The sequence below is a fragment of the Tachypleus tridentatus genome, chromosome 1 (genome assembly GCF_004210375.1).
Source record: "Tachypleus tridentatus isolate NWPU-2018 chromosome 1, ASM421037v1, whole genome shotgun sequence".
In the NCBI taxonomy this organism is placed as follows: Eukaryota; Metazoa; Arthropoda; class Merostomata; order Xiphosura; family Limulidae; genus Tachypleus; species Tachypleus tridentatus.
Window position 1 is genome coordinate 109,906,791 of NC_134825.1, and position 18,031 is coordinate 109,924,821.

General features: G+C 37.0%; 1 protein-coding gene across 21 annotated transcripts in view; it reads right to left on the reverse strand.

Annotated features, from left to right (window-relative positions):
- LOC143258032 (low-density lipoprotein receptor class A domain-containing protein 4-like) overlaps positions 1 to 18,031 on the reverse strand; it is a 112,506-nt gene that overhangs the window by 5,608 nt on the left and 88,867 nt on the right. Inside the window, exon 1 of one of the 21 annotated variants that reach the window (XM_076517165.1) lies at positions 4,282 to 4,383. The exons of 17 other annotated variants lie outside the window; for them this stretch is intronic. Coding sequence is in view for 2 of the 4 variants with exons in the window: in XM_076517067.1 (XP_076373182.1) it covers positions 4,159 to 4,168 (10 nt within the window). In the remaining 2 variants the exon portion in view is untranslated. Of the gene's footprint in view, positions 1 to 3,875; positions 4,093 to 4,158; positions 4,384 to 18,031 lie in introns of those variants that run through there. 3 more of the 21 variants (XM_076517067.1, XM_076517073.1, XM_076517171.1) reach the window with 3 other exon arrangements.

The window sequence follows — 18,031 nt, forward strand, 5'->3', positions numbered from 1 at the left end:
ACAAAATTAGTTGCAAATCACGAGACAGAATTTACATAAATTTTATGATATTAATTAAGTCTGTTTGTCCATGCGACATTACAGAAGTAATTATATAATTCCTAAATACCGCAACGACATGCAACACTTTTTAATTTCTCAATCCCCGGTGTGTTTCGGTCGCGCTGACGTTTCTTTTACACTGTGATGCAACCAGACTTCAATACGATCTTTATCTCACGTACCCTCGACAACAGGGACATACCCTGTGGAAAGTCTGAGCTATGTCTGGGGGTAGGAAGGCTTTCTCTTATGATCAAGAAGCGTGAGGGTGTTGGTGCACTCCAGGGCCTTCCCGTGTCAAGAAAGGAGGTAAAAAAACCGTCGGTGAACGGCAAGCAGACAAAACAACCTGTACATTAAATCGTTAGTTACGCGTACTTTGTACTCGTGCCACTAGAACGTGTCTACATCATACAGATTCACGCCTGCGCACAAGCTTTCTCCCTCTGAAAGACGGGAAGTGTACTACACTTTGATCCGACTCTGGCTGCTGCCGAGAAGTTTCTTTCCGTCACCGGAAGAGTTCGCACGGAACGTCTCGCGAGATTTTAGGCCAATATGGGCGAAGATGCGAATTTAGTTATTCGCTAACACTTTCCCAACGACTAGGCACTAATTTGGCGAACAACATCGTATTCGTTGTCTGGCGGGACCCGACCTTGCTCACCCGCTCAATGCCAACCGAGATCCACTACGTAAAACTTGCCGCACTGGAAAGACAAGTTTGACTTAGTTTTGCGGTCCATAATGTCTGCCAGCAGTCCCATTTCAGCGTTATGGCTCTCGAATGGGCCGAGGTCCAAACGGGCGTGGACTTGGACTGGTAGAACATCCCTTCCTGTATTACCACCCAAAACCTGACACCCAAGTGCACTTGTACCATTGGGGTACGTTCCTGTTACCCACACTTTTGAACTGTCAGTGGAGTCTTTAAGGGTAACATTTCGTAGTCTAGATACCAGAGACGTCCTTACTAGTCAAATACTGTTTAACTAAAATTTTCAAAACTATTTTAATTATTGACCACTTGTATCACAGAGTAGTTTTATCACTGCAAAATTGAAATAACAAATACATTAACTATTAGAAAAATGGTGACGGAAAATAGATTTCCTGTCGGTTCGTGTCCTGTATTATATGCTACCATATATCAACTGCTTTAATTTATAAAATATACTTCCAGATGTAAAATATTAAGTTTCATGAGAAACTGCTGTTTTGCGGTAATTAAGGTACTATAATTATTATTTTTTAATATTTAAAGCATTCATTTCACAACGTTTACATATCTTGTGTTGCAACAAATTAATGCATGGATAGTTATTTCAGACAACGCCCTATGTAAGCTGGGAATAATTAACTCACTTACGCCGAATAGTTCCAACTTATTCCGTCAACCTACATAAAATGTTTGTTTTTCTTTTGTTTTTTGAATTTCGCGCAAGGCTACTCGAGGGCTATGTGCGCTAGCCGTCCCTAATTTAGCAGTGTAAGACTGGAGGGAAGACAGCTAGTCATAACCACCCACCGCCAACTCTAGAGCTACTCTTTTACCAACGAATAGTGGGATTGACCGTAACATTATGACGCTCCCACGGCTGAAAGGGCGAGCATGTTTGGTGCGACCGTGATTCGAACCCGCGACGATTACGAGTCGAACCCCTTAACAAGCTAGGCCATGCCGGGTCCCTACATAAAATAAAACCAAGATAACCTTTCTTTCGTAGTGTTTGCGTCACGCGCGGACTGTGGTTTTAAAATAATAATTACGGCAAGTTTATTATTTGAAAACAGTGTTGCTCCGCTGGGATTTACGTTGCCAAAGAAACTAGAATACTTTGTTTCCTAGTATTTGGGGAAGAAAGAAGATATCCACCCCTCTTCCCTTAGAAAAATTAACTGGTATTATTCTAATTATGTTTTGAATATAAAATTCCCATCTGTGAACTCAACAGATAACCAAATGCTATAAGAAAACAAACAACTGAATATAAAAAGGCTATATATGAAAATGTATTCCGTTCATGAGTACAAAACTATTCCAAAAAAGACAAAGTTACCTGGAGTTGGGAAATTTGTTTGGTTTTCTAATTATCCTTCTTGCAAACTGTCGCGTTCAACTAACTGTCGCAAATAATTACTATTGGCCAATTCACATCACATTTACGTGTGTTCGACATTCCAAGCGATTAGTAAGCTACTCGACAACATACCACGTTCGTGGGTAATCTCGCTGTGGCCTTTAAAAATGAAGTTAACAGACAGACATATTGAAAGATAAGGAAGTTCAACGTAAATAACTGACTGAATGTCTGAGGTAGATTTGAATCTCGTGTTTAGAACTTACTGAATATTCAGTGCAATGAATAATAACCCGAACGTTTTCGAAAGATGGTCCTTTCTTATCCCCGGCTTGCCCCTAAAGTAAAGAGGTCCACCTTTCAAAAACGCTCAGATTGTATAGTTTTTATTTAACCTACGTGTTTTTATAACATCATAAATATTCACTGACTCAATGGAGAGTCTTTCTTACATTAATGAGAGACAAACCAAAATAATGAAATAAATGGGTTATTTTAAACAGTCAAATCATTACTGCAGAAGAGTTGTTACAATAACTAAATATAAACAAAATTGAAGAATTGTAAGTAAACAAAATATATTCAGTAAAATACGTGGTTAAGTCCTACCAGTTATGAGCCCGGCACGGTCAAGTGGCGTTCGACTCGTAATTTGAGGATCACAGGTTCCAATCCCTGTCGCACCAAACATGCTCACCGTTTCAGCCGTGGGGGCGTTATAATGTTACGGTCAATCCTACTATTAGTTGGTAAAAGAGTAGCCCAAGAGTTAGTGGTTGGTGGTGATGACTAGCTGCTTTCCCTCTAATCTTAAACTAGTAAATTAGGGACGGCTAGCGCAGATAGCCCTCGTGTAGCTTTGCGCGAAATTCCAAAACAAAGAAACCTACCAGTTGTAGTTAAAACGTTAGTCAGTGTGTAATTAAAAGTGGTAGAATGAGTTCAAGTGACAACAGAACAAAAAATAACAATAAAAACATAATTTAAAAAAGATGTCTTCATAGAGAGACCGATACGCCCTCTTCACTGATATCCCCAGTTCAACAATTATCTTAACTGTAAATTACTCTACAGTTCAAAAGCATAATTTCCTCTTACATTCATTTAAGTAATTAGCATGTTTTCTCATAGAAAAGCCACATTGGGTTATCTGCCGTGTCCACCAAGAGGATTCGAACCCCTGATTAATATATATGTAAAAACAGCTGGTATAGGTTGAGAAAACTCTATGTAGAGGAGCGAAGAATGTTTCGAAGAAGGTCGAAACATTCTTCGCTCCTCGTGAACCTATATATATTTTTCTCTACAAGTGGGTTTTCTCGTCATCACGGATCACGAACCCCTGATTGTAGAGTCATAAATCCGAAGGTTCACCCATTCCCTACCGAAGGACTTAAGTGATTAGACCTAACCTTGAAATATTTTATACACTGAGAATCTATAGCTAATAAATAAAAATGTATATTACAAATTAGTGTTAAAGACACGTGCTAATAATGTTTGAAACTCACGTTAAACCTTCCAATTTCAATATTTATGTATGTGTGTGTGTGTGTACTCTCGAGGTAAAACACCACTTTTTATACTTGGATTTATAAAGCTGGATTTTAAATTCAAATTTAAAACCACATTAGACGATATATATTTATTATGTTAGTTCGGTAGGTTGATTTTTTATGGGGTTTATCACGTAACTTATTCATTACTTTCGTAATAACTTACATTACAATGCTTTTCTATATAACATCTTACCTCAAGTATATCATACCACAAAATACTAATACACGTATTGAAAAAAAAAAATTAAGCTTCGCTTCAGTATTTTAACTACCAGGGACACAAACAGAACGAAGAAAAAAGTTTCCTGACTTCTGGGTTGAGCTGCCGGATTGTCTGAAGCGGTCGACCGACAAACATCGGTCCTTCTCGCTTGACGTTTCTTCACTAGTGTTGGCGCCGGTAAATTTATGGCGAACTAAAAATGTTGGATCTCCGTAAATAAATTAAAAATATAAAAATAAAAAGTAACATTTACCTTTGCACATGAGTTAAAATATAAAGCTTCAACTCTAACGAAAATTAATTCGTGTAAGTAATCCAATCGACTTTCTTCTAAGTTTTACTTTGACAACGACATTACGATACAGACTTATCTCACCTGTCTAGAGCAGTAAACCCAACCGCAGAGTAGAGTAGTATTAGTAATCACGCCCTCTAGTGTTCGGAAACAAATAAATCGAATATGTAAGACAAAAATTGCGGTGGTAAAAATTATAACACACCTTCACATTAAGTCCCAATCAAACTTTTTAGGAATATTAAAGTAGGCATTCTGAAATTTAAATACAGCTAATGAAAAATCAAAATATATGTCAGAACAAAGTATAAGAAATAAATATTTTTTAAATTATTTTAAATGCTCAAACATAGAGTGCCAAGCGTGTTAAGGCGTGCGACTCGTAATCTGAGGGTCGCGGATTCGCATCCCCGTCGCTCCAAACATGCTCGCACTTTCAGCCGTGGGGGCGTTATAATGTGACGATCAATCCTACTATTCGTTGGTAGAAGAGTAGCTCAAGAGTTGGCGGTGGGTGGTGATGACTAGCTGCCTTCCCTCTAGTCTTACACTGCTAAATTAGGGACGGCTAGCACTGATAGCCCTCGAGTAGCTTTGTGCGAAATTCAAAAACAAACAAACAGTCAAACAAGAATGAATGTCGTCGGTGTTTGGGTAATAAAAGTTCATACCCTGGAGGGTCAGGTTCTCTATGACCTCTTCCTCCTCCCCGTACTTATATTCTTGGCTGATTGATATTTATGACTGTGAACTGAATTTTATTTGGTCCTTATCAGGGCAATGTCCATGTATTTTGGCTCGTATAGTTTTTATTCTATTAGCAGAATGTCAAGTTTGCTTGTGGCATTTTTTTTAATACATAAATAAATAAACTATAAATATTTATTTTTTAAAATTTTTATTTAAAGTTTATATTTTTTTAGTATTATTTAAAGTTTTTATATTTTTTTCTTCTTCTTCTTTATTTATTTTTATATTTGAAATATAAGTTAACTGGTGAGAGATATTTAGAACTAGCTTCATCATGTATGAGGTACCTGTTTAGTTCGCATAGTAATTTGTTTTTCATCCAATTCTTATTAAAGTACATAATTGTAATATGTAGTAGTCTATCTGGTATGGTTGGTATGTTCGAGTATTTGTGAATGAATTGAGATGATATTGTTCTTGGAACTCTGTATGCAGTTGTGAGGAGTGTGTTTTGGATTGTTTGTAGTTTGGTTTTAATTATTTTATTGCTTACAGTTATCCATGCTGGAGCTGCATAGTCTATTACAGGTCTAATATATGTTTTATAGATTTTTAGTATGTTATCTGTAGATGCTCCACTGTTTTTACCAGTTAGACTTTATTTTTAATTTCGTTCACATGATTGATCCAAGTTAGTTTTGAATCATAGGTCAGACCTAAAAATTTTGCCGATGGGGCAATCTGGAGTAGAGCGCCATTCATATATAGTTCTGGCTGTTGGTTTTTGTGTTTTGTGGATTTCGTAAAGACTACGAGTTGTGTTTTTGCTGTGTTTATTTTTATTCTATATTTTTGACAGTATTCACTTATTCTATTTAGTTGCGGTTGTATGTTCGTGGCTGCTATCGTGGGTGTTGTGGCACTTTTCCAGACTGCCACATGGAGACATGGTTCGCTTGTTTTTGAATTTCGCGCAAAGCTACACGAGGGCTATCTGTGCTAACCGTCCCTAATTTTGCAATGTAAGACTAGAGGGAAGGAAGCTAGTCATCGCCAACGAAAAATTGACCCCACGGCTGAAAGCAGGGGCGTAGATCTTTTACACCCGATGGGGGAATGATTTTTGCAACCACTTATGTGGACTGTTCAATTTATAAATTGGTAATCTCTGATTACGTGAACCTGAAAGCTGTAAACATGCAGTCACAGAGTAATCTTGTTGCCACGATACTTACATGTATACTTAAGCCTACTGACTGATACTTACGAACTATCGCTTAGATCGAAAAGCTTAGAAGCACGCCTATATTAAAGATGTACATTTCGGCTACTGAAAAAGCCTACATATAGACCTAATTATGTGATTCGATTGGTTAGAACACGAGAATCACAAGAACAAACACACAGTTTGTAGGCCTGTGATGCAATAAAACAATTCAACAGACCAAATTGTAGGGGGGGATGATTGTATACACCATACCCCTCACCTAAAATGAAGGAAGGATGTATATCCCTCATCCCCTCAGGATCTACGCACCTGGCCTGAAAGGGCGAGCATGTTTGGTTGTGACGGAAATTAAAACCTGCAACTCTCGAGTGCCCTAACCACCTGGCCGTGCCATGCCTAGATACATGGAAAGCAAGGTGCATGATTTATCCATCTCCTCACTCAAATAAAACAATCGTTTTGGAAATGTTTTTGTCCTGTAACGTTCTCAATAACAGGTTCGACATAAACTACAGCAGTAGTGTCTAGTGGTAATAATAATTTACAAACAACTCTTGTAGCAGGAAACGATAACTATATAATAAGTGATATTCATTAGGGGAAAAATAAAGCCTGGATAATACTACTGAAAATCATATTGTTATGACGTTACAACAATGCGATACTAGTCTCGTCTCGTGAAATCATGATACGATTGTTTAGATACATCGTCTGATACCATACGATATTCACGACATATGGGCAAACATTATAAATATTTATTGTGGAGAAAAAATATATTATTTATAATAAACAATTTTGGTAAAAATTAATGATTCAATACATGAAGATGAGGTCTGAGTGTTTCATGTTGTCTCGGTGGAATCAGCAGGTAGCTAGAGGTGCCTTTGCTATAAGAAAACACACACACAAACACTGCATGTTGTTTGTTTGTTTTAAATTTCGCGCAAAGCTTCACGAAGGCCATCTGCGCTAGCCCTCCGTAATTTGGCAGTGTAAGACTAGGCGAAAGGCTAGTAGTCATCACCATCCACCGCCAACTCTTGGACGACTGTTTTACCAACGAATAGTGGTATTGACCGTTACATTATAACGTTCTCACGGCTGAAAGAACGATCATGTTTGGTGTGACGGGGATTCGAAACCGCGACCTTCAGATTACGAGTCAAGTGTCTTAACCACCTGCCATAGTGGGCCGCTGCAAGTTGTCTATTTATTTTGTCAAAAACATTACACACGAAGTAACATAAATTAGCAATAACAACATAGAGAGATTGTATTTCACTTCTCTTGCCAGGTATCAGTTAGTTGATCAAATCTAAGAATTTGGAAAGACAATATTAGTGATGCAGGCAGACAAATCACAGACAAGATGGTCAAACGTCGTAACAAACTGCTGGTAAAACTTCTATGCTAGGTATGTATCATACCTACCACTTTGATGAGAAACGAAATCCGAGTAAAAATACATATAACACTCACAATACATAAAATTAGTAAGAATACAAAATCCTCACGAAAGTAGTAAACTGTGCAATTTCCTCATTTCTGTTAAGCATAGAAAAAGTAAATAAATATTACACAACCATCATCACAGGGTAATAAATACCAAACGATTAATTTTGAAACGTAATTAGAATAACAGTAAGAGAACATAGAGCTTGTCATGATGCTATGTGCTATGTTACAAACAAACAGGTCCCTCGTTGGTGCAGCGGTAAGTCTATGGATTTACAACGCTAAAATCAGAGGTTCGATTCCCCTCGGTGGACTCAGCAGATAGCTCGATGTGGCTTTGCTGTAAGAAAATATATACACATACACGTAAACAAACAGTCAATTATCTAATATAATAGCTTTAATTTTTATTTTAGCAACATGTTGTTCGTTTTTTTTTTGTTGTTTTTTTTTTTGCAGCCTGTTGCAAGAAAGAAAGAACGAACATGTGTTTATCACACTTGATTTTATAATAATTACAACTCCATGGTTTTCAGTGAGTGGACCGTTTTGGCAATGTTTTGTGGCTTATTCCAAGTTGTAGACAAGCAGCGACAAACACGAAACGTTTCAACAAGCGGTTCACAAAAATATTGGTGTGCGAGGAAATACTGCAGAACTGGAAAATATAAACACGTTTCAATTCTGGTTTATCATTTCTATTCATCAAACAATAACACTCGTCTAACACAAGTCTAGACCTGCGTGAGTTTAAACATTTCGTTTTCGAAGACTTGTACTCGACCAAGGGTTGTCGTAAAATAATTCGAGCTAATGATTGCAATCGCAGAATATAAAGAAATATAATAAGTAGATAGTCTCTTTGTTTTTGTCGAAAGTGTCGCGAAGGATTTCAAGTGCTAACCTCACCTAATTTTCATACGATAGACTAGAGTGTGTGTTTTCCTTATAGCAAAGCCATATCAGGCTATCTGCTGAGTCCACCGAGGGGAGTCGAACCCCTGATTTTATCGTTGTAAGTACGTAGACTAGAGTGAAGATGGCATTAATACTGTTCATCATCATTTCTCTTTACCCACTCAGTGAGATTGACCGTCACGTTATGACACAACATAAAGGAAGAGTATGTTCGGTGACCTCTAACCAACAGGCCATCTAGATCGCCACAAGTTCCATGTTCACTTTGACAGTTATTAACTTTAATTGTAATAGCTTGTGCCGGTTTATATTTGTTTGAACGTAGATAGCCCTCGAGTAGCTTTACGCGAAATTCAAAAACAAGCTTATATTTGTTTGTTTGTTGTTTCAAAGAGGAAAAATACACCAGAACAACGACCTATCAGTGCTACGGAATCGAGCCCCGAATTTTACTGTTATAATTTGCCGGAGGTGGACGCAGTTTCTAACTTGCTAAGGGTTCAGGTAACAACCGAAAAGCTGGTTTATTGTGATATTATAATAATGAATTACCTCCTCTAACAGAGTATGCGTGATAAGCAGTGCCAGTTCTGAAGCTGGCGAGCTTGAGTTACGAACCCGGGGTCTCGTAATTCGCGTCCTGTTCCGTAAAAACGCGATCCACAATTTGAGACCATGAGTGTAATACAAGAGTAACAGTGTACTTCCATTGTTCTATCAGTTCACTAATTGTTTTCCCTCTAGCCTATCATCTACGGATGGTTATGTGTATGTAGGTATATAGCTGTTGTGCATTTTTCTCGGAAACTTTTGTTTGTTTGTTTTGAATTTCGTGCAAAGCTACACGAGGGCTATTTGCCCTAGCCGTCCCTAATTTAGCAGTGTAAGACGAGAGGGAAGGCAGCTAGTCATCACCACCCATCGCCAACTCTTGGGATACTCTTTTACCAATGACTAGTGGGATTGACCGTCACATTATAATGCCCCTACGGCTGAAATGGCGAGCATGTTTGGTGTGACAGGTATTCGAATCCGCGACCCTCAGACTACGAGTCGAGTACCTTAATCACCTGGCCATGCCGGGCCTTTCTCGGAAAGTCTAAGACAAAACATACAACGCCAATTTAATTGTTTTCGAAATATTTAAGCCTAAGAGTAATTGCAGGGATTAGGTCTATATAATCCTATCGTTAAATTTATTTTCTACACCAAACTAACAAGGGGAATACGCTTTGTTTAGTACAGGACAGACTTTCGGTAATAAGTGAATCAGACACACATATACTGGGACTCAATATGTATTTTACATACAGAATGAATGATTTCATCCAGTATTTTTCGGATCAGTTCTTTAACCGTGTGTTATAATAGGCAAAAACATGAAATTACGTAATGCGATAGGCCCAGCATGGCCAAGCGTGTTAAAGGCGTTCGACTCGTAATGTGAGGGTCGCGGGTTCGAATTCTGGTCGCACCAAACATGCTCGCCCTTACAGCCGTGGGAGCGTCATAATGTTACGATCAATCCCACTATTCGTTGGTAAAAGAGAAGCCCAAGAGTTGGCGGTGGGTGGTGATGACTAGCTGCCTTCCCTCTAGTCTTACACTGCTAAATTAGGGACGGCTAGCACAGATAGCCCTCGAGTAGCTTTGTGCGAAATTGAAAAAAACAAACAAACGTAATGCGATATATTTGTACCCTAGCGGTAGAGAATGGTAATAAAAGCAAATTCGTAATATATCAAACATTAACCCACAAACTCGCACGGCGGTTCCTAAACGTTTTTTTATTTTTCACCCTAATGATACCCTAACCCCCTTACATTAATTTTGCACATCGCTGTTGCCACGTGCAATATTCTTTATTCTTATTGGTGTAAACTATTCTTTGTTTGGTGACACTATCACGACACCCCACATCACCGTTTGGATTGTTTTTTTTAATTTTGCGCAAAGTTACACGAGACCGATCTGCACTAGCCGTCCCTAATTTATCAGTGTAATACTAGAGGAAAGGCGGCTAGCTCGCTTGTTTTTCCCCTGAACTTCGTTTCTTTATCACTCAAAGAATTTTCGTTTATTTTGAGGTGAAGCACAAAGCCACACAATGAGCGATCTCTATTCTGTCCACCACGGATATCGAAACTCAGTTTCTAGTGTTGTAAGTTCGCAGACATACCAACATGCCACTGAGAGGCACATCAAAGCAAGGCAATATTGTTACTATTGTTTTCATTAGTTCAACCCACCGAACGGCAGAGGGAGTTGAGCGGGAATATATTCCCAGATCCCCTGGTGTCAAGTGTTGACATAACAACACAGCTTTGTTTCTCCAAAGTGTTTTGCGAGTGTTTGTTTTGGTTTTTCTCGACAATATTCAAACTGCCAACTGCCTTTGCTTTTCTGATTGGATAAAACAGCTGTGTTCGGCTCATGATTCGTCATTTCAAGTACATGTGCTAATGACGTGGATATTCCAATGATCTGAGCAGTTTTCTAAGAATTCCATGGAACCTGACAGTTTTTTGTCATCATCATTACCAGAGAAATATATAGTATTCTGTAAACAACAATAAACAATACAGACCAACGTCACTCTTTCTACATTCGGGTGCTTTTTCTTTATCATTTATTATTTTTACCTACAATTCTCCTTGCCTTGCATGGTCTGGTAGTTAGAGCACACGACTCGCGACCTGAAGAATCAAACATGTCCGCCTTAGGAGCGGTATGATGAATCGATCAATCTCACTATTCGTTGATAAAGGGCAGCCCAATAGTTGGCGGTGCTGACTAACTGCATTCCATGTAGTATATCACTTCAAAATTATGAACTAGCGCAGAGAGCCCTCTTAGAATTTTATAAGAAATTAAACAAACATAAAAATCCTTTGCATATCACTGTACAGTATTTTTTTCATGTTTATGCCCATGATATACAATTAATTAATCATATTATGACACTTTCCTCAGATAATCCCCCAGTGACAATTCTGAAGGCTTATAACACTAAAAACCAGAAGGGTGATGTCACATATAGCCTATTGTGCTTAACTACATACAAACATACAAATCAATAAGCACGTAGATACTGGTTATATCCCAGCAAAATTTTTGCAACACTATAACTTTTTTTTTAACATTCGGCCTACAAAGACCGATACAAACGCCATATTTTTAAATTCACGACCACGCTACACGACATTGAAGAGAAGTTCAGCCATTTCGCTTGGTCAAATATTTTTGAGAAATGCCTGACGCATTACAAGGATGACCCTAGTTACACCTCATCTCAAACTACGGTCCTTTATAGCACGAATGTGTCGTAGTGCAAGGTTAAAAACGTTCTTGAAAAAAACAACACTAATACCCACTCTTCTTATTAAAAGGGAGAAAGTTTTTTTGTCAGAGATCACGTACACTACGGTAATAACCCATCTTTTTGAATGAAGGACACACCCTGGTACCGCTGAACGAAGAATCTTCATTTTGTTCGCTACTTCAAGAGAATAATAGAATTGATGTAGAAAATCTTGCAACCTCATAAGCCGAAACTGTCCACTCCTGTAATAAGCACATGAGTGGTAACTCCGATTATCAATATGACAGGGTGTGACTGATACCTCCTGAAACTTCGAAAAGAACTGGTGTTTTTAAATGGATGTATAGAAGTATCGTGCATCACTGATTAGAGCAGAATTCTTACAAGCAACCGACTGCATAAACAACTCACTTATCACAAAAGAAAACCGTCATGAAAATCGTTGAATGTGCACTTCACAATAGCCTTATCATCATCCAGGATGGCAGTTCCCAGCGTCTAACCGTGAGAAGGTGTTACAAGTACTAAAAGGTGTGTGTAAACATGTAAACTAGGCTTAACGCAATTGGGCCCGACATGGCCAGGTGTCCTTAACATATGCTCGCCCTTTCAGTCTTTGGGGCGTTATAATTTACAGTTAATCCCACTATTCCTTGGTAAAAGAGTAGCCAAAGAGTTGGCGGTGGGTAGTGATAATTAGCTGCCTTCCCTTTAGTCTTACACTACTAAATTAAGGACGGTTAGCACGGATGGACCTAGTGTAACTTTTCACGAAATTCGAAAAACAAACAAACAAACTTTACACAATATCCTGTTCCTTCTTAGGTTTGGTTTGGTTTGGTTTTTGGAAATTCGCACAAAGCTACTCGAGGGCTATCTGTGCTAGCCGTCCCTAATTTAGCAGTGTAAGACTAGAGGGAAGGCAGCTAGTCATCACCACCCACCGCCAACTCTTGGGCTACTCTTTTACCAACGAATAGTGGGATTGACCGTCACATTATAACGCCCCCACGGCTGGGAGGGCGAGCATGTTTGGCGCGACTCGAGCGCGAACCCGCGACCCTCAGATTACGAAGCGCACGCCTTAACGCGCTAGGCCATGCCAGGCCCTCCTTCTTAGGAAAAAATTAATCCGTTCACAGTATTTCATAGCTACAAAACCAAGAAGGCAGAAACCATGGATTGGAAATCAACAGCTACTGAATGTTGGTAAGCGTTTATACGTTGAAACCAACCAAGGGGTCTCAGAAAGAAAGGATTCTTTTCACCTCGAACTGGGCAAAACGAGAAGACACGGGAGACGTAGGTAGGAACGTGAAAAACAAAGGAACTATTGAGCTTGGGAGGGAACACTGTCAGAAGAATGTTCAAATTACTTGGATGACTTTCCTATAGATTTTAATATTAGTATGGAGTTGAATGTTTATTTATTTAATAATGCGCTGGGCTACTCGAGGACTATCTGCAATAGCCATCCCTAATTTTGAAAAGATCAATTAAAGAGAAGACTGCTAGTCAACAACAAATACAGCCAACTATTGAGCTAATCTTTACCAATTAATATTAGAATTGGCCATTACATCATAGCCTCCCGACAGCTAAAAAGTCGAGCATTTTCAATGAACGATTTCGAATCCGAGAAGCCACACACCGTTGGGTCAATGCCATAAACACCGGGGCCTGGCATGGCCTAGCGCGTTAAGGCGTGCGCTTCGTAATCTGAGGGTCGCGGGTTCGCGCCCGAGTCGCGCCAAACATGCTCGCCCTCCCAGCCGTGGGGGCGTTATAATGTGACGGTCAATCCCACTTTTCGTTGGTAAAAGAGTAGCCCAAGAGTTGGCGGTGGGTGGTGATGACTAGCTGCCTTCCCTCTAGTCTTACACTGCTAAATTAGGTACGGCTAGCACAGATAGCCCTCGAGTAGCTTTGTACGAAATTCCAAAACAAACAAACAAACTATAAACACCACACTAGGCCCTGGTGTCGATGACTATAAGTAAAATCGGCACGTATAGAGAAGTATGAACGTAGTAAACTAATATAAAAACAACAGCAGTTTAAATTCGTTAATCAGAGAAAGAATGCGTAATTTCTTTCAAGACCAGCAGTACAGGATTGAACCGTTTACTTCAATATAGCACAAGCGTCTCATGAGCTATTTGTGCAAATCGACCTTAATTTTGAACCGACATACCAAGGGGAAGGTAAATAGTCGACAGCAATTTCCTCAATTATTGGGTTACTCTAACCAAATAAAAGGATTTGACCGTCGCTCTAATAACGCACCCATAGCCCAGAAGTAAAGAATACAGTTTTACAACAATAAATCACAAGTAATACACCCCTGAGTTCACAATCTGACATACTAACTGTTAAATCGCGCCCGGCCCATTTGAGTAAGACGGTTGTGTGAAGTTCTAACAAGAAATTGTCTGTTGAAAACAGGTTATTTGGCGTAATCAGGTCCTCCTGAAGATTTAAATTTGGGGTTTAAGATGTCTTCTAAGTGGAGGGAAATTCTCATAGCTGTGGTATCGAATATTTCTAAACTCATCTTTCAGTCTGGAAAAATAGAAAAACAATTCATTCAACGTTCTCGAGTCAGTCATGAATCACGATTAAAAAAAAGTTATTATCTTTTCCTTGGGATCTCTCTTCCTGATCAACCATTCAGAACTGATGTAGAACCCTGCATTGACTCCAAAGTGTAGTTTGCAAAACACAAAAACATCTCTTTCGAACCAATTAACAACAAAACATCAAGTTTGGTTTTCGTTTATAATTTATCTGCCCTGTCTTTTTTTTTAAGGGTTAAGACGTTCAAAGTGACATTCTATGCTACTTCTAACAAATGTTACCAATAGCTTTATTGTCACAATCTAAATCACTGCTGTTACAAACCGTATAAATCTTAAATGCTTCTTTAATAAAGAACATCATCCTTAAACTCAAATCATATACACTTACTTATATTTTACAGTAAATCGAAATATTTAAAGTTTAAATCAAAGACTCGATACTTACGAATGTCAACATTGATATTTTGTGAAAGTCTTACAAAGAACTAGCGCAAAAGCAAAATGCTGGATATGGTGAACAAAGAATATTTTATTCAATTTATCTTTTACTTTATATTTAAAAGAATTGTGTTAAGTAAACAGAAAGTTATTCGTAAAATCGGTTGCAGCTTCTTATACCAAGGGAAATTATTAGGTTAGAGAGAGACTGGGTACACTGACACGTTTAATATTTATTTCTTTAATTTTTTATTTAAAATTCCAGTAAGGCAACATAAATTGTTTACAGTTTATAAGTAATATATCGCATTTAATGATAAGTAAAAAAGCGTATTACAATAATTTTAAAAAATACATATATATATATATATATATGTAGTAGCATTTCTGAGTGAATTATTGTAGAACACTGATCGAAATTTAAGTAACAAGAGCGACTTACTACTATTGCACCAGGTCTTAGGCGCCATATTTAATCACCTCAAACATTAGAAAAGCATACACCTTACAACTAAGCACAGCTTCTTCAAATGTGTTTTGTATGCTCTTGCAAACTTTTTACTATTTGTATTTAAAAAAAGAAATTATGTATTCATAGCTTAGTATAGTGCACCTTATTAATTTCGAAAGTTAGATCTAAAGGTTAGGTCACTATAACCCGGAGTGTGGACTTAGTCTCGGAACAAATTCGATGATAGAATTGAGAAAAGTGTGCGTTAAAATATAATACAACAGAAATCGCACAGAAAACATTCGTATTAAAATTTTAACTTCTGTGTCAGTACAGAATGATTTTGAAGACATCAAAGGTAATGTAAGTTTGTCAGTAACTTAATTTTTGTTGGTTATTTGATGCATTGGCCTAAGCCTTAAGTAGGCCTAAGTTTAATATTCTGAAATAGTCAGACCTTAGGCCTATACTTTGCTAAATCATCTAAACAATTTATTGGAAGAATTTAAAAACCAGTTTTTCATTTTATAATATTTATATACAGAAAAAATTTATATTCTTGGTTTCTCTAATTCAGGCTAGTAATTTATTTTAACTCCAAGAAATATAGTGTAATTTTGTAGTACTAGCACACAATTACCACGTATGATATAAACAAGTACAATCGTCACATCATGGCTTATCTTTACATGATCGAAATTATCGGCCTATAAATTAACATTGAAATTAAGGTTATTTTAGAAAAGTTGAATAAAAATGAAATCGAACACAGAAGTTCAATCTGGAGATTTTTATCAAAATTAATTCTAACACTTGTAATAAAGATTTTGATGCAAAGAATAGTCTTTATTTTGGTTAATTGATGTAAACTTAATTTTAAATGTAAAATGTGCCAACAGAACTAATGAGCCTCCTATAGAACTTAAACTCCTGTATTTAGTCTACATAATTATTTTTAAGGCGCACTGTGCTGCTATATTAAAAGTTAAAATTAGAAAAATTTGTTTTTAATTGTTACTCCTAATGTTAAGCTTATGTTAAAAAATAATTTCGTAGTCTACGTTATCAGTGTAATTGTTATCAAAGCATCTCTACTAAGCAATACTTTAAATTATAAAAAAAAAACAGTGTAAAAGAGCTAACATTAGTCTCTGCTATGTTAGCAGTTATTCTTATCAAAATACAAATGTCAAGACCTAGTATAGTATCCCTTTCTTAAGTTCGCGCATAATTCACATCCTATATCCAAATAACCATTAAACTAATTACTTTCTATCGCTCGATCCACAGTTTACTTCACAGGAACAAACTAATTTTACTTCTACATTTATTAATTTAAAATGTTTGCCAAGAAAAATCAAAATAAAACAATAAAATTGTTATTTTTTAAATTAGTTATTTGGTTACCAGTATAAAAATAAATTGTTGTTGTTACTTCACATTTTATTGTTTGAAATAACATTGATTATAACATTAATATGTGATCTACGTTTGTTTTTAACATTCATTTCAGTCGTTTGGTTAATTTTAAGCCTTTCACACAACCAAAAAAATCTCACATGCTTATAACGTTATAGTGTTTTATAAATGTACAAGTATTAGATTTATCTTGAAATTACTGGTTCTGAGGATATATTTTTATTTTTGAATTTACTTTTGTACAGAAGGATAGAACATAATGTATTATGCCACATATTTTTATTGTAATAGTTTTATGTAACACGTTTCACAAAAACGGGTAAATATTACTCATCAGTTTATTACGAACATTAAATCTTACCATCTTTGATTTTTGTCAAGGGAAATAATCTCTGTATACATTACTTTACTGTCAAAGTTACTAAAAAAACTATTAACAATAAGCTGTTAAAACCCACAATTAATGTTTAAAAAGGAAGTTTTTATTGTCAATGCACAAAGAAAAGACAATTTTACAAGTCTAGTTTGAAAGTTTGCTAATAAACCACAGCACTTACCATCATTTTTTTGCAAAAGATGTTATTCCTTTTTTTTAAATTCTCCCAATTAAATATATGTCATTCAGTGTATTTGTTTAGAATAAGAAAAATTTTAATGGGTTCCTTTATATATGTCAATGTGAAAGAGTTGAAACTTCTAGGTCAGTGACATTAACTTGAGGGTATTTGTATAATTTACCATAATAAGGGTACCTAAATAACTAACATTTTAATTGTTTTTTTCCGCCAGTGTTAAAGAAATCGCTCATTTACCATTTGATCGGGTAAAAATTGTGACGTCATGCTAAACAAATGATCGTTACTATGCCTAATAGAGCAGAATTTGGGATCATCTTTTGGTTCCAATCATGTCTAGTTGATCAAACATCTTCAATACCAATTTTTGTATTGAGCGAAAGGCCTCTTCGGTAATGGCTTGAAATGTGGCAAATAAAAAAAAACACTTAAAATAGTCTTATTTGAGATCCATATTTGACAAACTAATTTAAGTTATTATTAACTTTCACTGATTTGCAACTTTTAGGACTGGCCATGGCCTTGTGGTTTATATGGTGGACTGTGAATTTGAAGGTCTGTGATTCGTTCCTCGTGACCGCAAAATCATCCTTCGAACTTTCAGGTAGTTAAAATTCCCCAACTGGATTAGAGCATCCACACAGGTGGCGGTGGATCGTGCTGGCTAGCTCCCTTCTCTTTAGCCTATCAGTTTACAGTCAGGAAAGACTAGCCTAGATTACACTTGTGTAGCTTTGCGCGAGTACCACAAGC